This window comes from Nerophis ophidion, linkage group LG11 (genome assembly GCF_033978795.1).
Source record: "Nerophis ophidion isolate RoL-2023_Sa linkage group LG11, RoL_Noph_v1.0, whole genome shotgun sequence".
Classification (NCBI taxonomy): domain Eukaryota; kingdom Metazoa; phylum Chordata; class Actinopteri; order Syngnathiformes; family Syngnathidae; genus Nerophis; species Nerophis ophidion.
The window spans coordinates 58,694,511-58,705,775 of record NC_084621.1 but is presented as its reverse complement, the minus strand read 5'-3'; the positions used below and the strand labels follow the sequence as shown (position 1 = coordinate 58,705,775).

General features: G+C 41.7%; 1 protein-coding gene across 1 annotated transcript in view; it reads right to left on the bottom strand.

The window, feature by feature from the left end:
- Nucleotides 1-2,568: 2,568 nt before the first annotated feature.
- Nucleotides 2,569-11,265, bottom strand: part of galr1a (galanin receptor 1a) — a 55,829-nt gene continuing 47,132 nt past the window's right edge. The window contains exon 3 of the mRNA XM_061914744.1: nt 2,569-3,642. Within this exon, the coding sequence (XP_061770728.1) occupies nt 3,322-3,642 (321 nt within the window). The 3' untranslated portion in view covers nt 2,569-3,321. The remainder of the gene's footprint in view (nt 3,643-11,265) is intronic.

Genomic DNA, 11,265 nt, shown 5'->3' with positions numbered 1-11,265 from the left:
TTAATCGACATTCTTATTTTTAACAATTCTTTAAACAAAATTATTTTTCAATTGTTTAAAAAAAATATATATATAATTATTAATTTATTTTCAATGTGTCCTGTCCAGACACTTGGTCAAATCATATTGTTGATGTAGATGCCCATATCTGCTGTGCAGATTTATTTTACCAAAGAGAAATGTGGTATATATATATATCGTCTTGCCTTGTTTTTATTTAAATTTCGTAAATATTTGGGAATAATTAATTTTAAGTAATATAAAAATGTATCAGTTTATCTATTTTATGGAGGAATGTAGTTGATCACAGAACTGGCACCCAATGTAATTCAAAAAGTATTGATTTTGATTCGAGAATGGATTCTGAAGCGAATCGTTACCCCCAAGAATCAAATCGATACATGTTTTTGCTTTGTAAACTATGCACACATTTGTGATGTCTTGTACAGAGTTGTGTTACATTTGTCGCAATCATGTGTTTTTAATGGTTAAGGTTACATCGTGCACCCAAAGCAGGGGTGTCCAAAGTGCGGCCTGGGGGCCATTTTTAATAGACCTGCGACACATTCTAATGAAAAAATTAACAAATACTGGTTTAGAAATTACTTAAAAAAAAAAAAAAAAAGAACAAATGCGACTGGCCCGAATCTTCCCAAAATTGAGACTTAAAGAACAAAATGGGCGAGGACCTGTGTGGCTTATTGTCCATGACATTTGATGATTTTCGTGCGTCCTGTCATGATAAACATGTGTAAACTTTTCTTGCAAGATAACACATTTTAAGTGTGCTAAAGCCCTCAAAAATGACTTAGTTGACGGATAAATAAAATTAGTAAAGGATTATTGTTAATTAATTAACTTAAGTGGTTTAGATTTTATATTACACCAAGCTAAGATGTGTATGTTTTGGTTCAAAAAGTGTAACATACATTGTTGAACTTACATTAAGGTGGTTTTAGCAGGGTGTGTCCAAAGTGTGACATGGAGGAAAATACAAACCCTGTTTCCATATGAGTTGGGAAATTGTGTTAGATGTAAATATAAACGGAATACAATGATTTGCAAGTCCTTTTCAACCCATATTCAGTTGAATGCAAGATATTTAAAGTTCAAACTCATAAACTTTATTTTTTTTTGCAAATAATAAATAACTTAGAATTTCATGGCTGCAACACGTGCCAAAGTAGTTGGGAAAGGGCATGTTCACCAATGTGTTACATCACCTTTTCTTTTAATAACACTTAATAAACGTTTGGGAACTGAGGAAACTATTTGTTGAAGCTTTGAAAGTGGAATTCTTTACCATTCTTGCTTGATCTACAGCTTAAGTTGTTCAACAGTCCGGGGTCTTGTTGTTGTAATTTACGCTTCATAATCTGCCACACATTTTCGATGGGAGACATGTCTGGACTGCAGGTGGGCCAGGAAAGTACTCCCACTCTTTTACTACGAAGCCACGCTGTTGTAACACGTGGCTTGGCATTGTTTTGGTGAATTAAGCACGGACGTCCATGATAACGTCGCTTGGATGACAACATATGTTGCTCCACAACCTGTATGGACCAATCAGCATTATTTGTGCCTTCACAGATGTGTAAGTTACCCATGCCTTGGGCACTAATACACCCCCATACCATCACAGATGCTGCCTTTTGAACTTTGCGCCTATAACAATCCGGATGGTTCTTTTCCTCTTTGTTCCGGCGGACACCACGTCCACACTTTCCAAATATAATTTGAAATGTGGACTCGTCAGACCACAGAACACTTTTCCACTTTGCATCAGTCCATCTTAGATGAGCTCGGGCCCAGAGAAGCCGGCGGCGTTCTTTTGTGATGTTGATAAATGGGTTTGGCTTTGCATAGTATAGTTTTAACTTGCATTTACAGATGTAGCGACCAACTGTAGTTACTGACAGTGGTTTTATGAAGTGTTCCTGAGCCCATGTGGTGATGTCCTTTACACACTGATGTCGGTTTTTGATGCAGTACCACCTGAGGGGTCAAAGGTCCGTAATATCATTGCTTACGTGCAGTAATTTCTCCAGATTCTCTGAACCTTTTGATGATTTTTACGGACCGTAGATGGTAAAATCCCTAAATTCCTTGCAATAGCTCGTTGAGAAATGTTGTTCTAAAACTGTTCGACAATTTGCTTACAAAGTGGTGACCCTCACCCCATCCTTGTTTGTGAATTACTGAGCATTTTATGGAAGCTGCTTTTATACCCAATCATGGCACCCACCTATTCCCAATTAGCCTGTACACCTGTGGGATGTTCCAAATAAGTGTTTGATGAGCATTCCTCAACTTTATCAGTATTTATTGCCACCTTTCCCAACTTCTTTGTCACGTGTTGCTGGCTTCAAATTCCAAAGTTAATGATTATTTGCACACAAAAAAAAATGTTTAATAGTATTAACATCAAATATGTTGTCTTTGTAGCATATTCAACTGAATATGGGTTGAAAATGATTTGCAAATCATTGTATTCCTTTTATATTCACGTCTAATACAATTTCCCAACTCATATGGAAACAAGGTTTGTATTTTAACGGCCTGACACACATTTTAAAAATACTATTACTTAAAAAAAAAGCGGAATTAAAGGGCAAATGTGTGATAAAAACCAGCCGATACCAGGAAAGATCACTTCCTGCTTCTTCTGATACAGGTAACTTATTGAAATTGAAATTTGGATCAACTGTAGTTCATGTACACTTTTATTTTCGGCTTGCTTAGTGGCGTCTTCGAAGGTTTTCAAAACACCACCGTAGCGATGCTTATGATAGGGTTTAATGTGTTGAAGCCTAATGCTTCTTTAATTTTCTCCTCACGGACTGTTTTTAGAAAAAAACATTTGCAAATAGCACACAGAACGTCTTCCTCTGAAACAGTGAGGAAGTCCCAAGCGATCAATGGCATGTTTGTTTACAACGGAGGACCTGACGACACAGCACAGTAGGGGGCAATCTCTCCTCGTTCGAGCAGTTTTTGTTTTAAATCTGCTATCAGAGCAAATTTTTTTTTAAATGCCACAAAAAAAAAGCAACGTTTTCTGCAACCTTCTGAAAAAGCTGTCGCAAATTCAGCAATGCAAGGCCGCAACAATCATTAAAAAAAACCTGCAAAATCCTGGAGGAACTGATGGAGTAAGTCAAGCTGTACATTAACTAATCAAAAATCTATAATATTCTTCCTTAAGAAGATATACATGAATAAACATGGTCGCAAAAATGTGAGGGATGTACTCACTTTTGTGAAATACTGTTGAAAATATCACTATTGTGTTACTCTGGCACCCATCCCCCACCTTGACGGTCAAACATTGGTGCAGTTTGTGGAAGGCGGTGTGTCCACCTTGCTCCGCATCTCCCGGACCTCATTGAGCGGCGGGTCTTCCGCTGCAATCTGGCATTTGAAGACCTGCTTGTACGCCTTCCTGAAGTTCTCGGACAGGAAGGCGTAGATGACGGGGTTGACGGACGAGTTGCTGTAGGCCAGGCAGTGGGCCGCCACGCGTAACACGAAGGAGGCCTGGTTCAGGGGGAAGGTGCCAAACTCTGCCCACAGGTGGACCACGTGGTGAGGCAGCCATGACAGGCAGAAGACCACCACCACCACCAGCACGGTCTGGGCAGTCTGGAATCAAAAACACATAAATAGAAATGAGCACAGAGAATTATAGTGCTTTTATTATTTGATGGATATTTGAAAAAGGTGAGTAAACATCAGATTTTAAAGACTTTATTTTGCATTGATTTATGGTGAACAGCAGGGATGTTCTGGACAGGAAGTTGTGCTGCTGGTACCAATAATCTATGAGTGAGATCGGCCGATTCTGATCACATGTGTAAACTGTACACTTTTAAATGTATTTATGCTGAGTGCTATTGACAGTTTAACAGAGTCGGCACAATATTTAAACTTGTTCTTTTATTACATACAATTGTCTGAGCAAAACAAAGTCAATAGTACACAATAACTAAACAAAGCGACGGACTACTATCTACTACTCGTTGATTTGCCTGATTGTAAAAGATGTCGAACGAGGAGGTGGTCTGCAGTAAAAAAAGGAGCAACGTTTATATGTGCTTAATATTTAGTGTTTTATCTTTCATGGTTAATATTGTAAATACCACATTCTTTATTTACAGTGGAGCAAAAAAGTATTTAGTCAGCCACCGATTGTGCAAGTTCTCCCACTTAAAATGATGTAATGTCTGTAATTTTCATCATAGGTACACTTCAACTGTGAGAGACAGAATGTGGGAAAAAAATCCAGGAATTCACATTGTAGGAATTTTAAATAATGGTATGGTGGAAAATAAGTATTTGGTCAACTATTCAAAGCTCTCACTGATGGAAGGAGGTTTTGGCTCAAAATCTCACGATACATGGCCCCATTCATTTTTTTCCTTAACACGGATCAATCGTCCTGTCCCCTTAGCAGAAAAACAGCCCCAAAGCATGATAATTCCACCCCCATGCTTCACAGTAGGTGTGGTGTTCTTGGGATGCAACTCAGTATTCTTCTTCTTCCAAACACGACGAGTTGAGTTTATACCAAAAAGTTATATTTTGGTTTCATCTGGCCACATGACATTCTCACAATCCTCTGCTGTATCATCCATGTGCTCTCTGGAAAACTTCAGAAGGGCATGGACATGCACTGTCTTAAGCAGGGGGACACGTCTGGCACTGCAGGATTTGATTCCCTGTCGGCGTAGTGTGTTACTGATGGTAACCTTTGTTACTTTGGTCCCAGCTCTCTGCAGGTCATTCACCGGGTCCCCCCGTGTCGTTCTGGGATTTTTGCTCTCTGTTCTCGTGATCATTTTGACCCCACAGGATGAGATCTTGCGTGGAGCCCCAGATCGAGGGAGATTATCAATGGTCTTGTATGTCTCCCATTGTCTGATAATTGCTCCCACAATTGATTTTTTTCACACCAAGCTGCTTGCCTATTGTAGATTCACTCTTCCCAGTCTGGTGCAGGTCTACAGTTCTTTTCCTGGTGTCCTTCGACAGCTCTTTGGTCCTGGCCATAGTGGAGTTTGGAGTCTGACTGTTTGAGGCTGTGGACAGGTGTCTTTTATACAGATAACGAGTTCAAACAAGTGCCATTAATACAGGTAACGAGTGGAGGACAGAAGAGCTTCTTAAAGAAGAGGTTACAGGTCTGTGAGAGCCAGAGATCTTCCTCGTTGAAGTGACCAAATACTTATTTGCCACAAGTAAATTCTTTAAATATCCTACAATGTGAATTCCTGGATTTTTTTTCACATTCTGTCTCTCACAATTGAAGTGTACCTATGATGAAAATTACAGACCTCTGTCATCATTTTAAGTGGGAGAACTTGCACAATCGGTGGCTGACTAAATACTTTTTGCCCCACTGTACATTCCAAGTGTCTCATTCAGTACACAAATTAAAAATTCAAATTTGTTTTTTGAGGTTGTTGTCTCTGTAATGCTTGTTTTCTTTATGTGGCATTGGGTTGCTTGAGGGCTTCACGGTGCGTCTGCCTCACAATATGAAGGTCCTGAGTAGTCAGGGTTCAATCCAAGGCTCGGGATCTTTCTATGTGGAGTTTGCATCTCCTACCCGTAAATGCGTGGGTTCCCTCCGGGTACTCCGCCTTCCTCCCACCTCCAAAGACATGCACCTGGGGATAGGTTGATTGGCAACACTAAATGGTCCCTAGTGTGTGAATGTGAGTGTGAATGTTTTGTGTCTATCTGTGTTGGCCCTGCGATGAGGTGGCGACTTTTCCAGGGTGTACACCGCCTTCCGCCCGATTGTAGCTGAGATAGGCACCAGGGCCCCCCGCGACCTCAAAAGGGAATAAGCGGTAGAAAATGGATGGATGGATGGGTTGCTTGAGTGTAGTTCACTTTTACGACACTGGGGGGGGCATTGAACATATCATTGCATCAGCAAGCCCTGAAAGTTAAGGTGAACTTCAGGTCAATTCTTTAACTGGCAGTGTGCGTCAATACAAAGTAAGTTACTTTATATAGACTTTAATATCACTTGCCATGTGCTCAAAGCTGATTTGCAACTCACTGTGTCCATTTTATTGTAGTATAATAGCTGTTTGGCGTCAAGTTCACTAACTACTAGCTGAATATCATACCCTTGTTGGGGCCGGTTTGTAGCATTGGACATGTTCGTTAGCCCCAAGTTACAGTTGTCATTCAATCAGACAGACGAGTACACTACAGTAATTAGCTGGGGACTCAAAATAAATACAGTGGAACCTCGATTCACAAGCCTAAATGGTTCTTGAACATGCGTCGTAACTCGAAAAGTTCATACAGTGAAGCAGAGTTCTCCATGGGAAGCAATGTGAATATGAATAATGAGTTCCATCCTGGGCTTCACAGTGGAAGAGGGGTTAGTGCGTCTGCCTCACAATACGAAGGTCCTGCAGTCCTGGGTTCAAATCCAGGCTAGGGATCTTTCTGTGTGGAGTTTGCATGTTCTCCCCGTGAATGCGTGGGTTCCCTCCGGGTACTCCGGCTTCCTCCCACTTCCAAAGACATGCACCTGGGGATAGGTTGATTGGCAACACTAAATTGGCCCTAGTGTGTGAATGTGAGTATGAATGTTGTCTGTCTATCTGTGTTGGCCCTGCGATGAGGTAGCGACTTGTCCAGGGTGTACACCGCCTTCCGCCCGATTGTAGCTGAGATAGGCACCAGCGCTCTCCGCGACCCCAGAAGGGAGTAAGCGGTAGAAAATGGATGGATGGATGGGTTGCTTGAGTGTAGTTCACTTTTACGACACTAGGGGGGGGCTTTGAACGTATCATTGCATCAGCAAGCCCTGAAAGTTAAGGTGAACTTCAGGTCAATTGTTTAATTGGCAGTGTGCGTCAATACAAAGTAAGTGACTTTATATAGACTTTAATATCACTTGCCATGTGCTCAAAGCTGATTTGCAACTCACTGTGTCCATTTTATTGTACTATAATAGCTGTTTGGCGTCAATTTCACTAACTACTAGCTGAATATCATACCCTTGTTGGGGCCGGTTTGTAGCATTGGACATGTTCGTTAGCCCCAAGTTACAGTTGTCATTCAATCAGACAGACGAGTACACTACAGTAATTAGCTGGGGACTCAAAATAAATACAGTGGAACCTCGATTCACAAGCCTAAATGGTTCTTGAACATGCGTCGTAACTCGAAAAGTTCATACAGTGAAGCAGAGTTCTCCATGGGAAGCAATGTGAATATGAATAATGAGTTCCATCCTGGGCTTCACAGTTGAAGAGGGGTTAGTGCGTCTGCCTCACAATACGAAGGTCCTGCAGTCCTGGGTTCAAATCCGGGCTAGGGATCTTTCTGTGTCACGTGAATGCGTGGGTTCCCTCTGGGTACTCCGGCTTCCTCCCACTTCCAAAGACATGCACCTGGGGATAGGTTGATTGGCAACACTAAATTGGCCCTAGTGTGTGAATGTGAGTGTGAATGTTGTCTGTCTATCTGTGTTGGCCCTGCGATGAGGTGGCGACTTGTCCAGGGTGTACCCCGCCTTCCGCCGGATTGTAGCTGAGACAGGCGCCAGCCGCCCCCCGTGACCCCGAAAGGGAATGAGCGGTAGAAAATGGATGGATGGAGTTCCAGCCTTGACAAAAGTCCATATTTTAGTGAAGTTTTGTACACTTTGAACACAATAAAAAATGCTATACAGCAGTGGTTCTCAACCTTTTTTCAGTGATGTACCCCCTGTGAACATTTTTTTAATTCAAGTATCCCCTAATCAGAGCAAAGCATTTTTGGTTGAAAAAACGAGATAAAAAGTAAAATGTACTTCTTGATGTTTTGTTTTCACTGAAACTCAACATTTTGGTTTGTGTTTTAAAGTAACTTTGACATCTTGTGGTGTTATATTCAAGATTGTTCAATTAAGGATTATTCTACATTAAAAATACCAACCAGGTTTTGTCTGATGTGTTTTATGGGATCAAGGGTGATTTTTAGCTTGCTTAATTTCCAGTAAGTTTTGAGTTGGGCACAGATAAATCAATTTTGCTTAGTAACCAAAATAATTTCATTTTAGCTGTATTTGTTAAAAATTAGTCTGACAAATGTAAAAATTAGTCTGACAAATGTAAATCGGGCTTCACGGTGGCAGAGGGGTTAGTGCGTCTGCCTCACAATACGAAAGTCCTGCAGTCCTGGGTTCAAATCCAGGCTCGGGATCTTTCTGTGTGGAGTTTGCATGTTCTCCCCGTGAATGCGTGGGTTCCCTCCGGGTACTCCGGCTTCCTCCCACTTCCAAAGACATGCACCTGGGGATAGGTTGATTGGCAACACTAAATTGGCCCTAGTGTGTGAATGTGAGAGTGAATGTTGTCTGTCTATCTGTGTTGGCCCTGCGATGAGGTGGCGACTTGTCCAGGGTGTACCCCGCTTTCCGCCCGATTGTAGCTGAGATAGGCGCCAGCGCCCCCCGCGACCCCGAAAGGGAATAAGCGGTAGAAAATGGATGGATGGAAATGTAAATCGATTTCGCTTAGTTATTGCAATAATTTCATTTTGGCTTTATTTGCTAAAAATGAGTTGGACTAACTCATTTTTATTGTGTTGCGAGAATGTACTAATTTTGAGTTGGGGCAACATATATTTGTTGGATGGAAATCCTGCCCTCATTTTAATTGAGTTCATCCAATGAGTCTTTTTTTTTTTGAGTGTATGTCATCAGTTTCTGATTTATTAAATTGTATAACAGTGCAAAATATTGCTCATTTGTAGTGGTCTTTCTTAAACTATTTGGGAAAAAAAGATATAAAAATAACTAGTGATTCACATATAAAAAATAAAGATTTCTACACATAGAAGTAATCATCAACTTAAAGTGCCCTCTTTGGGGATTGTAATAGAGATCCATCTGGATTCATGAACTTAATTGTAAACATTTCTTCACAAAAAATGAAATCTTCAACATCAGTATTTATGGAACATGTCCACAAAAAATCTAGCTGAATATTGCATTGTTGCATTTCTTTTCACAGTATATTTTGTTGAAGTATTATTCAATAAATATATTTATAAAGGATTTTTGAATTGTTGCTATTTTTAGAATATTTTTGAAAAATCTCAAGTACCCCAGGGCATACCTTCAAGTACCCCCAGGGGTACGCGTACCCCCATTTGAGAACCACTGCTATACAGTATCAGACAAACATTACATGGGGGTGATGCTGGATTAACTTTCTATTTAATAGAATTGTAAAAAAAAAAAAAAAATCTACTGTGCCAACACACTCACAGAAGTCCCTATGGTGCCCTCAAACAAAATCACAAACATCCTTAACTTTAACATCCACATGGCTACAATAATGAAAATGAGGTGGAAAATAAGTATTTGGTCAACCATTCAAAGCTCTCACTGATGGAAGGATGTTTTGGCTCAAAATCTCACGATACATGGCCCCATTCATTCTTTCCTTAAGACTGATCAATTGTCCTGTCCCCTTAGCAGAAAAACAGCCCCAAAGCATGATGTTTCCACCCCCATGCTTCACAGTCGGTATGACGTTCTTGGGATTCAACTCAGTATTCTTCCTCCTCCAAACACGACGAGTTGAGTTTATACCAAAAAGTTCTATTTTGGTTTCATCTGACCACATGACATTCTCCCAATCCTCTGCTGTATCATCCATGTATCCATTTTGGTATAAACTCAACTTGTCGTGTTTGGAGGAAGAAGAATACGGAGTTGCATCCCAAGAACACCAAACCTACTGTGAAGCATGGGGGTGGAAACATCATGGTTTGGGGCTGTTTTTATGCTAAGGGGACAGGACGATTGATCCGTGTTAAGGAAAGAATGAATGGGGCCATGTATCGTGAGATTCTGAGCCAAAACCTCCTTCCATCAGTGAGAGCTTTGAATGGTTGACCAAATACTTATTTTCCACCATAATTTACAAATATATTTTTTTAAATTCCGAAAATGTGAATTCCTGGATTTTTTTGTCCACATTCTGTCTCTCACAGTTGAAGTGTACCTATGATGAAAATTACAGACCACATTACGCCTGTACTGGCTCACCTGCACTGGCTTCCTGTGCACTTAAGATGTGACTTTAAGGTTTTACTACTTACGTATAAAATACTACACGGTCTAGCTCCATCCTATCTTGCCGATTGTATTGTACCATATGTCCCGGCAAGAAATCTGCGTTCAAAGGACTCCGGCTTATTAGTGATTCCCAAAGCCCAAAAAAAGTCTGCGGGCTATAGAGCGTTTTCATTTCGGGCTCCAGTACTCTGGAATGCCCTCCCGGTAACAGTTCAAGATGCCACCACAGTAGAAGCATTTAAGTCTCACCTTAAAACTCATTTGTATACTCTAGCCTTTAAATAGACTCCCTTTTTAGACCAGTTGATCTGCCGTTTCTTTTCTTTTTTGCCTATGTCCCACTCTCCCTTGTGGGGGGGTCCGGTCCGATCCGGTGGCCATGTACTGGTTGCCCGTGTATCGGCTGGGGACATCTCTGCGCTGCTGATCCGCCTCCGCTTGGGATGGTTTCCTTTTGGCTCCGCTGTGAACGGGACTCCCGCTGCTGTGTTGGATCCGCTTTGGACTGGACTCTCGCGACTGTGTTGGATCCATTATGGATTGAACTTTCACAGTATCATGTTAGACCCGCTCGACATCCATTGCTTTCCTCCTCTCCAAGGTTCTCATAGTCATTGTTGTCACCGACGTCCCACTGGGTCATTATTGTCACCGATGTCCCACTGGGTGTGAGTTTTCCTTGCCCTTATGTGGGCCTACCGAGGATGTCATAGTGGTTTGTGCAGCCCTTTGAGACACTAGTGATTTAGGGCTATATAAGTAAACATTGATTGATTGATTGATAATTTTAAGTGGGAGAACTTGCACAATCGGTGGCTGACTAAATACTTTTTTGCCCCACTGTATATCTAAACCTCCATCCATCCATCCATCATCTTCCGCTTATCCGAGGTCGGGTCGCGGGGGCAACAGCCTAAGCAGGGAAACCCAGACTTCCCTCTCCCCAGCCACTTCGTCTAGCTCTTCCCGGGGGATCCCGAGGCGTTCCCAGGCCAGCCGGGAGACATAGTCTTCCCAACGTGTCCTGGGTCTTCCCCGTGGCCTCCTACCGGTTGGACGTGCCCTAAACACCTCCCTAGGGAGGCGTTCGGGTGGCATCCTGACCAGATGCCCGAACCACCTCATCTGGCTCCTCTCGATGTGAAGGAGCAGCGGCTTTACTTTGA